Genomic DNA, 17,896 nt, shown 5'->3' on the forward strand with positions numbered 1-17,896 from the left:
TCATATTATGGCTTTATATATATATATAATTTTACATATATTATTATGGCTTCCCCAGTGTTTTTCCCCACGCACCGCTACTGGATGGAAAGCTACTCAAGAGTCTGCACTACAGTGAGGCCTAATCACACATGCCCGTGCTCATCATGGTTCTGACAGGCAAAGTGAAATGATACAATGAATTTGCTCGTAGTGCACACAGCTCAAATGATATGTAACGACACCATTGGACATGAAAAGACAATACAAATGTAACAGCAAAACAAAATATATGCATCTGTCATGATTAAACTGGATTTGAACCCAAATGCAGACAACTACACCGAGCCAGAGAAGGTTTAACAGGTTTATTTACAATGATCAATTTGTCCAGGTTTCCAATAATAGGGGAAGAGCAAGTCCAGGTACAGGGAGGGTAACAGATCCAGGTTCAGAGCAGGTGTGGTACCGTAATGTCCTAGTGTCCGTGGTCAGTCCAAAAGGGAGGTCCGGTAGTGGAAAGCAGGATGGTGGTGGCAGGAGTGAAGCGGAGGCAGGAGTCAGGTTCCAATAATCTGTGGCACAGGAGAAAAGTAAATAGAACAGGCCAAAAACACAAAGAGCGAAAACAAGCAGGTTGAGTCGGCAGCGAGACTAACATGGTCGTCTTGACTATGATCTGACGATGAGTGGCAAGTTTGACCGGGTCTTAAAGGCTGAGGTGATTATGGTAAATGAGCTGCAGCTGGAACCCTGACTCCCGCACACCAGACTTCACTCCTGCAATCAAAAACAGACAGAAGGGAGGGGGAGAGCAGAGAGAGAGCTACCTAGCAGCAGTAGGCCTAACAGTACCCCCCCCTCTACGGACGCCACCCGGCGGCCGACGGAGTTTATCCGGATGTAACCTATGAAAATCACGGACCAGAGCAGGATCCACAATGAAGCTCCTGGGAACCCAGGAACGTTCCTCAGGACCATAACCCTCCCAATCCACCAGGTACTGGAAACCACGACCCCGGCGGCGAACATCCAGAAGTCGCCGGACAGTGTAGACAGGACCCCCACCCACGATCCTGGGCGGAGGAGGGGGACGAGAGGGCGGGCACAGAGGGCTGACAGACACAGGCTTGATCTGGGACACATGAAAAGTGGAATGAACCCGTAGGGAGCCAGGAAGCTGTAGTTTAACCGTGCAGGGGTTAACAATAGACAGTATCTTGAACGGTCCTATAAAACGCGGCGCCATCTTCTTAGATTCTACTTTCAATGGAAGATCACGTGACTTAAGCCATACTTCTTGACCAGGAGAGTAACCGGGAGCCTGGGACCGGTGACGGTTGGCTTGCCTCTGCATGTACGACGAAGCTCGGGACAGAGCTACCCTGGCCTTCCTCCAGACCTTGAAGCAGCGGCGCATGTGGGACTGCACCGAGGGTACCACCAGTTCCCTCTCTTGAGAAGGGAACAGGGGAGGTTGATAACCCAGAGCACACAGAAAGGGAGACAAACCAGAGGAAGCGTTAGTCAAGGTGTTATGAGCATATTCCACCCAGGGGAGCATGGAGCTCCAAGACCGAGGGTTAGACCCTGTGACACAGCGGAGAGCGGTCTCCATCTCCTGGTTCGCTCTCTCGGCTTGCCCGTTGGTCTGGGGGTGATATCCAGACGACAGGCTGGATGTGATGCCCAAAGCTTTACAGAAAGCTTTCCATACCTGGGAGACAAACTGGGGACCCCTGTCAGAGACAATATCAGTGGGTAGACCATGAGAGCGGAACACATGTTCAACCAAAATATCAGCTGTCTCTCTGGCAGTGGGCAGTTTAGGTAGGGCCAAAAAATGAGCAAACTTAGAAAAACGATCAATCACAGTAAGAATGACAGTCTTTCCAGACGAGGGGGGAAGTCCAGTGACAAAATCCAATGCAATGTGGGACCAGGGCCGGCTGGGTATTGGCAGAGGTCGTAGATGACCAGCGCTGGCCTGGGTGGAGTTCTTACTTCGTGCACATACCGTACAAGCAGCAATGAAGGCTCGAGTGTCCGCCTCCATCCTGGGCCACCAGAACTTCCGTCGCACAAAGTCAAGGGTCCGAGTAACTCCAGGGTGACAGGTAAGGGGAGACGAGTGAGGCCACTGAAGTACCTGGGAGCGAACAGACTCAGGGACAAACAACCGGTTAGGAGGACCGCTCCCAGGGTCAGCTTGATGATGTTGAGCCTGTCTAACAATCCCTTCGATGTCACATGTAATGGCCGCAATACTGCAGGTAGGAGGCAAGATGGGTTCAGGGTTACTACCAGTATCAACAGCAGAATGAACACGAGACAGGGCGTCAGGCTTGACGTTGCGTGACCCAGGACGGTAAGACAGAGAAAAATTAAATCTCCCAAAAAATAGTGCCCAACTGGCTTGACGGGGATTGAACTGCTTAGCTGACTGGATGTATGCCAGATTCTTGTGATCCGTCCAAACGATGAAGGGTTGTTCCGCCCCCTCCAACCAATGCCGCCACTCCTCGAGAGCCAGCTTAACGGCGAGCAGTTCACGATTTCCAACATCATAATTCCTCTCTGCCTGAGAAAGCTTCCGTGAAAGAAAAGCACAGGGATGCAGTTTGTTATCTTCAGGAGAACGTTGTGACAACACCGCACCTACCCCAGTGTCGGATGCATCCACCTCCACGACAAACTGGCGGTCGGGGTCCGGCTGCATCAGAATGGGAGCCGAGGCGAAGCGATGTTTCAGTTCTTCGAACGCTGATTCGGCCCCTTCATTCCAAGCGAACGGTAGTGAGATGGAGGTGAGAGCGGTGAGTGGTGCCGCAATGCGGCTGTAGTCCTTGATGAACCTCCTGTAGAAGTTCGCAAACCCCAGGAATCGTTGAAGTTGTTTGCGGGTGGAGGGGGCTGGCCAGTCTGTGACCGCGGAGATCTTAGCTGGGTCCATCCGCAACTCCCCCGAGCTATTATGTAACCCAAAAAAGAGGTCTCAGACACATGAAATTCACACTTCTCCATCTTCACAAATAGTTTGTTCTCCAACAACCTTTGCAACACCTGGCGCACATGCAGTTCATGTTCCTGGGAGGACTCTGAGAAAATCAGGATATCATCCAGATAGACAAAAACAAAACGATTCAACATGTCCCGAAGGACATCATTCACGAGTGCCTGAAAAACAGCAGGGGCATTAGACAAACCAAAAGGCATGACCAGATACTCAAAATGTCCCAAGGGTGTGTTGAAGGCAGTCTTCCATTCATCACCTTTACGAATGCGCACCAGGTGATACGCATTTCGTAGATCCAGTTTCGTAAAAATGGTAGCACCATGAAGGAGGGGAAAAGCAGAATTAATCAAAGGCAGAGAATACTTGTTCTTAATGGTGATGTTATTAAGTCCACGGTAATCAATACAGGGTCTGAGGGTCTTATCCTTCTTTCCAACAAAAAAGAATCCAGCTCCTACAGGTGACGAGGAAGGACGTATAATACCTGCCGCCAAGGAGTCCCGCATGTAGTTCTCCATAGCCTCCGTCTCCGGGCGGGAGAGATTGTACAGGCAACTGTTAGGGAGAGGGGCTCCTGGCTGGAGGTCAATGGCGCAGTCGTATGGCCGGTGAGGAGGAAGAGAAGTAGCTCTGTGTTTGCAGAAAACGGATGCCAGGTCATGATACACGTCAGGAACAGCAGAGAGATCCATGGACTCCAGCGGAGGTTGAGGCATAGTGCTGGCATGGGTCTGAGCAGAACACAAACAGTTCACATGACAAAATGTGCTCCATGAAACAATTCTACCTGTCACCCAATCAATGTGTGGATTGTGTCTTATGAGACAGGGGATACCAAGGACCAGGGGGGTCTGTGGGCAGTCAATTATGTGAAATTGAATGCTCTCCTGATGATTACCCGACACTCTGAGACAAACAGGGACAGTCTGATGAGTAATACGGGTCAACAATTGTCCATTTAGACCCTTAGCCTGCAGCGGACGGTCCATAGGAACAGTCTCTAACTCCAGTTGTTGAGCCAACTCTCGATCCAAAAAGCTTTCATCGGCACCAGAGTCAACCAGCGCACTAATAGGGAAATCCTGGACCTGCCACTGGAGGGATGCCTGAAGCAGAATGCGGGGAGAAGAGGAAGAATCCGCTGTTCGGCTCACCAAAACTTCTCCCATTAATGATGAGCCGGCCCTTTTCCCGGACGAACTGGGCAGGAAGGAACGAAATGACCAGCTTCTCCACAGTACAGGCAGGCCCGAACCTGAATACGACGTGCACGCTCCTCTGAGGACAACCGTGCACGACCCACCTCCATGGCGTCGGGTTTAGTGCTCCTAGTATCGACTCGGGAAGACTCGGCCTTCTCCGTAGGGAAGAGGCGGGGAGGAGTTGGTTGACGACAGACAGGTTGCTTGGAACTAACACTCCTCTCCCGGCGGCGCTCCCGAATCCGATTATCCAACCGGATGGTGAGTGAAATAAGGTTATCCAGCGTAGGCGATTCATCATATGACACCAATTCATCCTTCAAAGTCTCAGACAAAGCATTAATGAACAGTCCTTGTAATGCCTCGTCATTCCAACCACTCACTGCCGCTAACGTCCGAAACTCCACTGCCATCTCCGCCACAATGCGAGACCCCTGCCGAAGAGACAACAACCGTTTAGCAGCCTCCTTGCCCCGTACGGGGTGGTCGAAAACCTTCCTCATCTCAGTGGTGAAGGCAACATAAGCGTCGCAAATGTCCGACTGACTCTCCCAGACCGCGGATCCCCAGGAACGAGCGGAACCGCTAGTAGAGTTGATAAGGTAGGCAATACGGGCTCTCTCTGAGGCGTAGGTGAGGGGCTGTTGTTCAAACACTAGCGAGCATTGAGTTCCCATGTTCCCGTCATAGCGCTCTGGAGCAGGAACAAAAGGCTCTCTGATCTGGGCTGGAGGAGCAGTTTGTATGCCATGAACGAGGGGTGCATTATTAATTTGGGTAGTAAGGACAGACACTTGATGGGTGAGTAATTGAATCTGATTAAACAGCATCTGACTGTTCTCAGAAATAGTCTTAAACAAAGTATCATGTTGGCCAAGTAAAATGCCCTGATTGGCTATGGCAGTCCGAATTTGAGTGCACTCTGGGTTGGTATCCGAGCTACAGTCTGCTGGGTTCATCATGGTCAGATCATACTGTCATGATTAAACTGGATTTGAACCCAAATGCAGACAACTACACCGAGCCAGAGAAGGTTTAACAGGTTTATTTACAATGATCAATTTGTCCAGGTTTCCAATAATAGGGGAAGAGCAAGTCCAGGTACAGGGAGGGTAACAGATCCAGGTTCAGAGCAGGTGTGGTACCGTAATGTCCTAGTGTCCGTGGTGAGTCCAAAAGGGAGGTCCGGTAGTGGAAAGCAGGATGGTGGTGGCAGGAGTGAAGCGGAGGCAGGAGTCAGGTTCCAATAATCTGTGGCACAGGAGAAAAGTAAATAGAACAGGCCAAAAACACAAAGAGCGAAAACAAGCAGGTTGAGTCGGCAGCAAGACTAACATGGTCGTCTTGACTATGATCTGACGATGAGTGGCAAGTTTGACCGGGTCTTAAAGGCTGAGGTGATTATGGTAAATGAGCTGCAGCTGGAACCCTGACTCCCGCACACCAGACTTCACTCCTGCAATCAAAAACAGACAGAGGGGAGGGGGAGAGCAGAGAGAGAGCTACCTAGCAGCAGTAGGCCTAACAGCATCAGTGGTGCAACTAGGGCTTTCTAACTGCACGGAGCCAAAACAAAACTTTAGAGTGGTCAAAACCATTCATCTTGAGGCATGGGGGTGCAAAATGCTATCTGTTAATTATTATGTCAGAAATAAAATGGACATATCTATTTTAATACAGACTAGCTCAAAACATTACTATTCATTGAAAATAACAAATTACCCAATGGATCATGATCATTTTCTTATAAAAAAGTGGGGGTGCAAAAACATACATTTACGCCCCTATGTTGAAAGTGGGGGTGCAGCTGCTCCGTTCCCTCCATGGTTCAGGCAGCTATTCCCCAGGGTAGTTCCTTGTGTTCAGGTTCATTTCTAGATTACAGATGCGTGAACGTTCAGGAGAATGTAGTACTGTCGTGGTGCTCTCAAAGCACTTAACCACAAATGTTTCTGCCCTCGCTCTGGTCTGTCCTGGTAGTGTAAACTGAACAGTGTTGCCCTCCATCTTTATTCCTAGACAGTCCACTAAGGCCCCTGAAGCATAATTCATCGCTGACAATATTACACGTTTCCTTACAGATGCACTCTCATGTAACACTTTTTTAAAAATGAGCACAACAACATCAAGTCTGTGAACCAACAACTGTTATCTCTGTATTTAGATGTGCCGATGGTGGAAGAGGTGAGCCCTTCAAGACGGTCCCAGGGCAGCAGAGGCTCCAGCAGGATGGGGAGCACTGAAGAGGACCTCCCCTCTCCCCCTTCTACCCCCTCCATCCAACCATCCAGGGTGGGCTCTCCGCTGCTGGACTACCCCACCTACATGACTCGTTTCCTGGCCTCAGAGCAGCCCAGACCATCCCTCAACAGCACAGAGACAAGCCCCACCAACAAAGTGAGGGTGAGTTCCTGTGGCCACCTGAATTAAACATCTAGAAACAGATAAATGATATAATTAAATAGTGTGTTAATCTGTAGTGGTGTATCTATTTCCCTACAGTGCACCTGTGATTTCCCAGAGTTCCCGGGGGAGGGCCAGACTGACTGGGTCAATGCCCTGATTGGTCGAATCTTCTTGGACTTCCTGCGTGAGAAATACTGGGCGGACGTTGTCTCCAGAAAGATCCAGAAAAAGCTAGGCAGAATCAGAGTGAGTATGTGAGCTCTCACAGTGGAAAATCCTCTGTTCAGGAGCAAGGGGAGCTTGTATAAGATTTCTATTTGGTCATTTGCTAGTAATATATAGCCTAGAAAACCACAACACCCACTGGAAACAAGCAAAACAGAAGAGCGTGTTTCTTTGTTTGTGTGTGTCTCTGTGCAGCTGCCTTACTTCATGAATGAGCTGACTCTGACTGAACTTGACATGGGCTCCTGTCTGCCCCAAATCACCAGCGCATCCAGGCCTGTGGTCAACAGCAGAGGTGAGTGTCAACTAGAGAGCGCACGCTTCCTTTTCTACACTCCCTGACGTTTCTGCGATAAAGGGCCATGAGCTTTTCCAGACCACGTGACCTGACCAGGAGAAACTCTGGGGCCAGTAACTCAACCCACAATACAGTAAATTAAACTCTACTCAGAGTACCAATTAGTGAAAGACAATGACATCGTGTCATCCTCAGTCTAATCTGGATTCTGGAGGGGTATTTAGGAGCAGATTAAATGGATTTGCCCTGATTATGAAGGTCTGCGAATTACTGTAAATTACGACAGATTATAATTCCCCAAAGGAATGTTTTATTTTTTATTAATTTTTGATTTAACCTTTATTTAACTAGTCAAGTCAGTTAAGAACAAATTCTTATTTACAATGACGGCCTACCCTGGCCAAACCCGGACGACGCTGGGCCAATTGTGTGCCGCCCTATGGGAATGATGGTGACACGTGTTGACTGTGCGGGTGGGGGTCTGTATAAATCTGTAAATGATGACGTGTGATTAGAGAGGCATGGATGTGACGTGGGTCACTGACTAACAAGCTGAGCCTGGTGCATATTGTGGTACGGGCAGAGAGACAGGAGAAAGGGACACAGACTAACCCTCTCTGGAGATACTAGCCAGGGAACGGTAAATCCTGCCTAAACACTGCTAAATGCACCCATGTGTATGGCTTCACAGACACACACACACACACACACACACACACACACACACACACACACACACACACACACACACACACACACACACACACAGACATAGACACACACCCACCACCACCAAACCAATATGCTGTACTGCATGTCCCCAACAGGAGGTAACAGCTCCCTGAGATTACTGTATTGCATGTCCCCAAGAGGAGGTAACAGCTCCCTGAGATTACTGTACTGCATGTCCCCAGCAGGAGCTAACAGCTCCCTGAGATTACTGTATTGCATGTCCCCAGCAGGAGGTAACAGCTCCCTGAGATTACTGTATTGCAAGTCCCCAACAGGAGGTAACAGCTCCCTGAGATTACTGTACTACATGTCCCCAGCAGGAGCTAACAGCTCCCTGAGATTACTGTACTGCATGTCCCCAGCAGGAGCTAACAGCTCCCTGAGATTACTGTATTGCATGTCCCCAGCAGGAGGTAACAGCTCCCTGAGATTACTGTATTGCAAGTTCCCAGCAGGAGGTGACAGCTCCCTGAGATTACTGTATTGCAAGTCCCCAGCAGGAGGTAACAGCTCCCTGAGATTACTGTATTGCATGTCCCCAACAGGAGGTAACAGCTCCCTGAGATTACTGTATTGCATGTCCCCAGCAGGAGGTAACAGCTCCCTGAGATTACTGTATTGCAAGTCCCCAGCAGGAGGTAACAGCTCCCTGAGATTACTGTATTGCATGTCCCCAGCAGGAGCTAACAGCTCCCTGAGATTACTGTACTACATGTCCCCAGCAGGAGGTAACAGCTCCCTGAGATTACTGTACTACATGTCCCCAGCAGGAGGTAACAGCTCCCTGAGATTACTGTACTGCATGTCCCCAGCAGGAGGTAACAGCTCCCTGAGATTACTGTACTGCATGTCCCCAGCAGGAGGTAACAGCTCCCTGAGATTACTGTATTGCAAGTCCCCAGCAGGAGTTAACAGCTCCCTGAGATTACTGTATTGCATGTCCCCAGCAGGAGCTAACAGCTCCCTGAGATTACTGTACTACATGTCCCCAGCAGGAGGTAACAGCTCCCTGAGATTACTGTACTACATGTCCCCAGCAGGAGGTAACAGCTCCCTGAGATTACTGTACTGCATGTCCCCAGCAGGAGGTAACAGCTCCCTGAGATTACTGTACTGCATGTCCCCAGCAGGAGGTAACAGCTCCCTGAGATTACTGTATTGCATGTCCCCAGCAGGAGGTGACAGCTCCCTGAGATTTCTGTACTGCATGTCCCCAGCAGGAAGTAACAGCTCCCTGGTTCCCTGAGATTACACCATATTATTAATATGGACTCATCTGATGCTCAGTACTCCACCATAACCAGATGAGGAGCGTCTCCTCCTCTCAATCTCCTGATCTGTCTATCAATCTCTGTTCTGGTATGTGTGTGTGTGTGTGTGTGTGTGTATATGTATATGTGTGTGTACATGTGTGTGTGCCTGCATACCTGCATGTGTGTGTTCCCCAGGCTTGTGGCTGGAGCTGGGGGTTGTGTATACCAGTGCCCTGCAGATGACCCTGGAGACCAAGATCAACCTGTCCAAACTGGGCAAGGAGGGAGGCCTGGACACAGATAGCCTCACTGATACTGGCAGCCTGGGGTCAGTCACATTACAGATGCTACTGCACTATCATCTAAAATCAAATATATGATTTACTGGACAACATTTACGTTATACAACTAACATTTTTCATTATTTAATTGTAAATTGAACTGCAAATTACTATCCTGGCTGGGTACCAGTCTGTTTGTGCTATCATTACACTCCTTGTCATGTTTGGAATGTGACACGGAGTACAAGGAGTGGAATGTTAGCACAAAACAGGTCTGGATTTCAGGCTACAAAATAACCACTGCCTTGCGGCATCTATGCTGACATTCTGGTAATGGTCATCTGCCACGCTCTATCTGCCCCCTCTGTCTGCCCCCTCTGTGAACTAAATAGTGAAATGATAATGAAGACACCAGGCTACATTATCCCTCCTGATCTGTCAAACTCCTCTAATAGTGAACCTCTGAACAGAGCCTGCATGCACATTATGTTGATTAGTTGGTCTGTTTCCAAATTAAAATGTAATCCTACAGTAGATCCTGTTTTTGTTAGGCATGTATGAGCTTGTCTTTACAGCACGGTTGGCACTGCTGAATATTATTTATTTGTCCAGCAGCACATGATTTAGGTTTCACATCCTCATACACATCTCTATTAGGGTTAGGGTTGTGGTTGAGGCTAGGGTTAGGGTTAGGGTTGGGGTTAAGGGTAAGGGTTGAACTGCTCTTGGAGTAGTTGGCGTGTTGAAATAAGTGGATGTGTCAAAAGAAATGGGCGTGGTGAAAGTGCACTGGTATTGGATGGTCTCTTTTGATTGGACAGGGTTGTTGCCAGGTGACACCACTCAGAGGAGCCTATTTTGTTCAGTCACTTTCAGGAAGTGCATGGGGGATGCTAAAGCAGTTTTAATCACACACACAACTCAAACATTTATGAAAGCAAACATGAAAAATTATGACCAGTATAGACAAGTTTTTGAGCCGTTTCCGCTCTACTTCCTGAACTCCTCCCGTCGATGCAATCCACTTCCGTTCTGCCGGGCTGGGTTTGTTTTGCTAGCTAGCTCCGTTGTGCCGACAAAGCACTGATATCGCAGTGACAAAGAGGATATAAAAATTACAATTACAACATGAAGAAAAGTGGTTCGGGAACGACGTGTGCGGTAGTTGGTTGCAAAAACTAGAGAAAGCACCTGAACGAGTGGTTAGATAGAGAGTGCTACGACCACAAACCAGCTACGAAGAGGCAATGTCCATGCGCTCCATTGTTTAAATTTTTTCGCAAGCCTGATACCGACTCGGAATCAAGGACCTGGCTGAAGGCATTGAATCTAAAGAAACCACCCCTCAACGTTTTTGTTTGTTCCTATCACTTTGTTGACCAAAAACCTACCAAGGATAATCCTTTCCCAGAGTTGTGGTTGGGATACAATCGCCCTCCCCAGCCAAAGAGGCGTCAACTCACCCAGCGGACCACTGCCTCCCCCCAGATAAAGAAACGCAGACTTGAATCTGAGGGTAAGTTCAGCAACTTTAGCTATGAAGCTGACAATACTGTTAATTATGAAGAAGTTGTCATACATTAACATTGCTACCGGTATTTTGCTAAGGCAGTTGATTGTTTTGGAGATGGGACAAACAATGCCCACGATAGCTACATCATTAATTGTGTGTGTGTGTGTGTGTGTGTGTGTGTGTGCCTGCCTGCGTGTGCCTTAGTCTACATCATAAATACAATGCAAGGTGGCAGGCTGTTGTGATGATGATTGTCTGTGTGCGTGTGAGTGCAATGTTGTAGTACACATTTTTCCATTGTGATGTTTGTAGTGAGAGGACTCTATGCCTGCATTAATTTAGCTCCATCCATGTTTTCTCTTCCCCTTTTTAGATGCTCCAGAAACCTGTCAGCCTGTCTGTGAGGCCGAGCCTGCTACACCAAAATTTCGAGATGCCCAGACCCAATGGGAGGATCCGTCACATATTGATCACATTTACTGTTCAACAACACAGTCTGTTAAAGTAGACAAGGCCACACAGTGCGAGGCAGAAATGGGTCCTACTGTGACCAGCACCACGGTCATTGATGATGCTAGGTCCCGGCTGTATACAGGAGTGCTTATGGTTCAATTCTTCACCCTGGTGACGGTGTTGTTGCCTTTCAGTAAGCCATCAATTACCCTTCCTGTTGTTGACCAAATACTTATGACGTTGATGAAACTAAAACTAAACCTAATATTAGGAGATATTGCTCACCGCTTCAATGTGTCTACATCCATGGCAAGCATTGTGATTAGTCACTGGATTGACGTGATGGGTGAACAGTTCAAAGTCCTGATCCCCTGGCTTCCAAGAGAGACCATTCGTGCCACCATGCCCTTGTCGTTTCAGAGGAACTACCCTCGAACCACCTGCATCATTGACTGTGCCGAAAGTGCCATGCAGAGAGCCACAAACCACGACTCAAGGAGTGACACTTTCAGCCAGTATAAATCACGCAACACTGAAATATCTCGTCGCTGTGGCCCCTAATAGGCTAATCATGTTTATATCTGATGCCTATGCTGGCAGAAGCAGCGATAAGTTTATCACCATGGACAGTGGGTTCCTAGACTATCTGAGGGCTGGTGATGAGGTCATGGCGGACCGTGGGTTCACCATTCGAGACTTGCTTGATGAGAGAAGGGTCAGTTTGAACATCCCTGCTTTCACCTACAGGCGCAATCAGTTGACCAATGAGGAGACGACACGCACCAGGCGAGTAGCCAATGTCCGCATACATGTGGAAAGAGCAATCCAGAGACTGAAGGTGTTTAAGATTTTATCCCAGAATGTTCCCATCAGCATGGCACCGAAACTGGACAACATCTTAACCATCTGTGCTGGCCTAGTTAACCTGAAGAGTCCACTGATCAGTGAGGTTTAGAATCTTGCCCTGTGTCCCTGTCTACCAACACCCAGCCATGTTGTTAATTAAATACAGATAAACACAACAAATACTGCGTGCATTGTATTTTTTAATATTATATATGAATATTTTCATAGTGATGTAATTGTGTGGGCTGCTTTTGTATTTTACTTTTTAATACCTGTTAAGATTAAACACGCAATCTTTCTTGTTGAAGCCATTTGTTTAGTTTCCTCAAAACAATTAATTAATCCAGTGTTATTTATGTACAGTATGAGCTTACTATGAATTATGAACTGTGTTAAAATAAATTGTAGCACTCTAAGGATTGAAATTACATCAAACTTTATTTTCACTCAAACAGTAGGCACACTGATATATTGCACAGCATAAAGAGATCATGTAAACAATGGACATCTGTTGGCTCCTGTGGGCATGACCTAAATAAGGCAGTTTATTTTGGTTTTAAAATGCTGAGATATTTACTGCAGAACTGTAACCTTCCCTCAACAAAATCATCAACAATTTTCGGGAGCATGTGGGCAAAGTAGAATGTGCGCAGCCTTATGATATGCCCCTGGACAAAGCCTTGGTCGTAGGGTACTTCGATTTCTAGGTGCTCAGTTTTGTTCCAGATCACCAACTTGGAGTGCTGAAGCCCTGTGCAGTGCATCCCAATTTGTACCTGCATGTAGTAGCCTTTTGGACCATTGCAGGCAATATGGTAATCTACCCTATCTCCGTTTGCCACAGTTGTGATTTCGCAGTTCTTTGTTGCCAAAAATTCTGCAAGTGACTTGTTTCCCATCACAGGTGATTTGATCTCCAACAGAATGTCGTTGTTTATCACTCCATCGGGAGATGCTGCAAGCCACGGTTCCTTTTCGCACACCACTAAGCCTTTGGTTTCAATGCTGTTGACCAGAGTTTCCAAATAGTCCTTTGCAAGTTCCTCCCCCTCCGCTCCTTGACGGGTTGCGGCATTGCCACGGAAGGATGGGTGTAAGTGTTCTGACAAAAACTTGTCAGGCGCCGTGGTTGAGCGAATGGGCACCTTTCTAGCTGTGCTCGCTGTCAAAGTAGTAGAACCGTGTTCCCAAGCTAGCGTCGACATCGCTGTGTTTACACCGGCAGACGTTGTGCAAACAACTTCCGGCGGAAATGAAATGCATTTGTGTAGAGTTATGGCGCATTGTTCAGTCTCATAATGATTTTCACACACACAACTCAAATTTTTATGAAAGCAATCGTGACGAGACATGAAGATCTGCCACCAGGGTAACCTCATTCTCCTGTTATTATAACGTGCTAGTATCAGATGGGTATCAGCATAAACTGTAGGCTATTTTGGCTCGCTTCATAAATTGGTCGTCATCGGCATGACAGCAAACTTGCATGGGCATGCCACCCATAGGTCTGCCCTTGAGAAAGCTTGCTATCGGTGTTTAGAAATGGGACATCAACAAGTTGAATAATGCGCATTCCTACACAGTCATGTTTTCACTAATCTCTGCACTAATCTGTGAAAGAACTGACAGAAAGTCAGACTAATTACATGTGTGCTTTCGAGACCCCTACATTCTTTCGATACGCCTACGTTCTTTCGATACGCCTACGTTCTTTCGACACCCCTACGTTCTTTCGACACCCCTACGTTCTTTCGATACGCCTACGTTCTTTCGATACGCCTACGTTCTTTCGACACGCCTACGTTCTTTCGACACCCCTACGTTCTTTCGACACCCCTACGTTCTTTCGACACCCCTACGTTCTATCGACACCCCTACGTTCTTTCGACACCCCTACGTTCTTTCGACACCCCTACGTTCTTTCGATAAGCCTACGTTCTTTCGATACGCCTACGTTCTTTCGACACCCCTACGTTCTTTTGACACCCCTATGTTCTTTCGACACCCCTACGTTCTTTCGACACCCCTACATTCTTTCGATACCCCTACATTCTTTCGACACGCCTACGTTCTTTCGACACCCCCAGTCTCCGGCCGCCATATTAGGCTGCAGCTAACCCTTTCTCTGTGGTTGAGGCTAGGGTTAGGGTTGAACCAGGATGTGAAATGTGGACATGAAGCTAGGTTTAGGGTTAGAGTAAGGGTTGTGGTTGAGACTAGGGTTAGGGTTGAACTGGGATGTGGACAGGAAGCTAGTGTCAGGGTTAAGGCTAGGGTTAAGTTTAGTCTCAGTGAGAGTTTTAACCTGTGTTGTTGTGTCCAGGTCCAGACCCGTTCTCAGTGTTCTGGCTGACAGTGATGAGGAGTCCTCCAGCGCCGGCTCTTCTGACGAGGAGGAAGTACTGCTCTCAGAGCCCCAAGGCATTGTGGGAGAAAAGGGGACTCCACCTGGTGCTGAAGGGTAATGGATGACCCTTTCTCTTACACACCAAATATAGTCGGCCATGTAGAATGATACGGCCAGGAGTTTTTCCTGACTGTGACCTTGTGCTGTATTGCACGCTAAGGGCTCGATTCAATCCGTAGCGCTGAAGTTCCGTGTTGTAGCCCGATTTATATTTAAAGGCAATGTTCCCGTGTTAGCGGAGACTGCATTCATGGTAAACGCTGCATATGTTGGCTCCATCAAAAATTACCTTGAAATTTAAAGTGCGGTATAGCACTAAACTTCAAGCCCTAATACCATCTTCTATAGTCACAACAGATACATTGACATCACTTTCCCCGAATATAGCTTACATTTGAGCTCCTAAGGCTGGATTCAATCCGTATCACCGAAGTATCACGGAAGAGCCGCGTTAAAATGTTAAGGTAATTTCGATTGATCCGACATATGCAGCATTTACCGTGCAGCGTTTACCATTTACATTGCCTTTAATTGTCAATCGCGCTATAAAGTGGATCTTCAGAGCTACGGATTTAATAGAGCCCTTCGTTTAAGATTAGATTACAGGTCATAGCTTTGCTGTTTTCATTTGCGACCAGTGTGACGTTTAACCTCTGAAAGCATATGTCCTCTCATGTAGCCTCATGCTAACCCCTCTGCCTCTCCACATGGCCTCACATTAATGCAACATTATCCCTCTCTCCTCCTCTGCTCCCCTCCTCTCTCCTCCTCTCTCCTCCTCTCCTCTCCTCCTCTCTCCTCTCCTCTCCTCTCCTCCCCTCTGCAGGGTTTCTGCTGGTGGCGGGAGGACAGGCAAGCGGATTTTGAGATTTGTCGACAAAATTGCTAAGTCTAAGTACTTCCAGAAGGCGACAGAGAATGATTTCATCAAAAAGAAGATTGAGGAGATGTCCAACACGCCCCTGCTGCTAGCAGTGGAGGTTCAGGAGCTTTCTGGAACACTGGCTGTCAACATCCCACCTCCCCCTACTGATAGAATATGGTACGTCCCACACTCAATATCCCTGCTTCCACTACTGATAGAATATGGTATGGCCCCACACTCAACATCCCTCCTCCCCCTACTGATAAAATGTGGTACGGTCATAGAGATAGATAGAGGACTGATCTTTCTATCTGTGCCATTATAGCGTCTGTGACAGCATGGGCAGCGCCATTGAGGCTATCTCCATTTTGAAGTAGTCAATTTTCTTCTTCACGATTGGCTGATCCCTGTTGATGACCTGGTGGGACATGACTCCAACAGGGTCACCAGGAGGGATCAGCCATTGAAGATGGAAGTCCCACCCAGTTGACAACATTCTCCTATCCCCCTTCTGATAACCAAGTGGCGAATCGCATCTCTGCATGTCTGGCAGACATATCAGTGTGGATGTCGGATCACCACCTCAAGCTGAACCTCGGCAAGACGGAGCTGCTCTTCCTCCCGGGGAAGGACTGCCCGCTCCATGATCTTGCCATCACGGTTGACAACTCTGTTGTGTCCTCCTCCCAGAGTGCAAAGAACCATGGCGTGACCCTGGACAACACCCTGTCGTTCTCCGCTAACATCAAAGCGGTGACCCGATCCTGTAGGTTCATGCTCTACAACATTCGCAGAGTACGACCCTACCTTACACAGGAAGCGGCACAGGTCCTAATCCAGGCACTTGTCATCTCCCGTCAGGATTACTGCAACTCGCTGTTGGCTGGGCTCCCTGCCTGTGCCATTAAACCCCTTCAACTCATCCAGAACGCTGCAGCCCGTCTGGTGTTTAACCTTCCCAAGTTCTCTCACGTCACTCCGCTCCTCCGCACACTCCACTGGCTTCCAGTTGAAGCTCGCATCTGCTACAAAACCATGGTGCTTGCCTACGGAGCTGTGAGGGCAACGGCACCTCCTTACCTTCAGGCTCTGATCAGTCCCTACACCCAAACGAGGGCATTGCGTTCTTCCACCTCTGGCCTGCTGGTCCCCCTACCTCTGCGGAAGCACAGGTCCCGTTCAGCCCAGTCAAAACTGTTCGCTCTGGCACCCCAATGGTGGAACAAGCTCCCTCACGACGCCAGGACAGCGGAGTCACTGACCACCTTCCGGAGACACTTGAAACCCTACCTCTTTAAGGAATACCTGGGATAGTATAAATGTAATCCTTCTATCCCCCCCCCACACCCCCTACCCCACCCCCACAAAAAAAAAGAAAAAAAAGAAGAAGAAGAATAAAAAAAAATAAACACAACAAAAAAACTATATATATATAAAACAAATGAAAATTCAAAACATACTCTAAAAAAAAATTGTTTTTAAAACATTTGAAAGAAATTACAAAATAATAAAACAAAATATAAATAACAAAACATGTGTAAAGTGGTTGTCCCACTGGCTATCATAAGGTGAATGCACCAATTTGTAAGTCGCTCTGGATAAGAGCGTCTGCTAAATGACGTAAATGTAAAATGTAAATGTAATTCAAATCGTGAAAGCCCTCAATGGCTCTGCCTATGCTAACACAACCTTTTGGCCACTAGAGGCCTCTATAATTCTCTATGGGTATGGCCCCACACTCAATATCCCTCCTCCTCCTACTGATAGAATATGGTATGGCCCCACACTAAATATCCCTCCTCCCCTACTGATAGAATATGGTATGGCCCCACACTAAATATCCCTCCTCCCCTACTGATAGAATATGGTATGGCCCCACACTCAATATCCTTCCTCCCCTACTGATAGAATATGGTATGGCCCCACACTCAATATCCTTCCTCCTCCTACTGATAGAATATGGTATGGCCCCACACTCAATATCCCTCCTCCCTATACTCATAGAATATGGTATGGCCCCACACTCAATATCCCTCCTCCTCCTACTGATAGAATATGGTATGGCCCCACACTCAATATCCTTCCTCCCCTACTGATATAATATGGTATGGCCCCACACTCAATATCCCTCCTCCCCCTACTGATAGAATATGGTATGGCCCCACACTCAATATCCCTCCTCCCTCTACTCATAGAATATGGTATGGCCCCACACTCAATATCCCTCCTCCTACTGATAGAATATGGTATGGCCCCACACTCAATATCCCTCCTCCCCCTACTCATAGAATATGGTATGGCCCCACACTCAATATCCCTCCTCCTACTGATAGAATATGGTATGGCCCCACACTCAATATCCCTCCTCCTCCTACTGATAGAATATGGTATGGCCCCACACTCAATATCCCTCCTCCCCC

The 17,896-nt window shown here is 47.8% G+C and overlaps 1 protein-coding gene across 2 annotated transcripts in view; it reads left to right on the forward strand.

The window, feature by feature from the left end:
• Positions 1–17,896, forward strand: part of LOC121577028 (testis-expressed protein 2-like) — a 34,192-nt gene that overhangs the window by 14,511 nt on the left and 1,785 nt on the right. The window contains exons 5-10 of one of the 2 annotated variants that reach the window (XM_045222726.1): positions 6,362–6,600; positions 6,700–6,849; positions 7,024–7,123; positions 9,307–9,439; positions 14,528–14,665; positions 15,438–15,653. In XM_045222726.1, coding sequence (XP_045078661.1) covers positions 6,362–6,600; positions 6,700–6,849; positions 7,024–7,123; positions 9,307–9,439; positions 14,528–14,665; positions 15,438–15,653 — 976 coding nt within the window. The remainder of the gene's footprint in view (positions 1–6,361; positions 6,601–6,699; positions 6,850–7,023; positions 7,124–9,306; positions 9,440–14,527; positions 14,666–15,437; positions 15,654–17,896) is intronic. The other variant, XM_045222727.1, reaches the window with a different exon arrangement.

Source organism: Coregonus clupeaformis, chromosome 1, assembly GCF_020615455.1.
Source record: "Coregonus clupeaformis isolate EN_2021a chromosome 1, ASM2061545v1, whole genome shotgun sequence".
Lineage (NCBI taxonomy): Eukaryota > Metazoa > Chordata > Actinopteri > Salmoniformes > Salmonidae > Coregonus > Coregonus clupeaformis.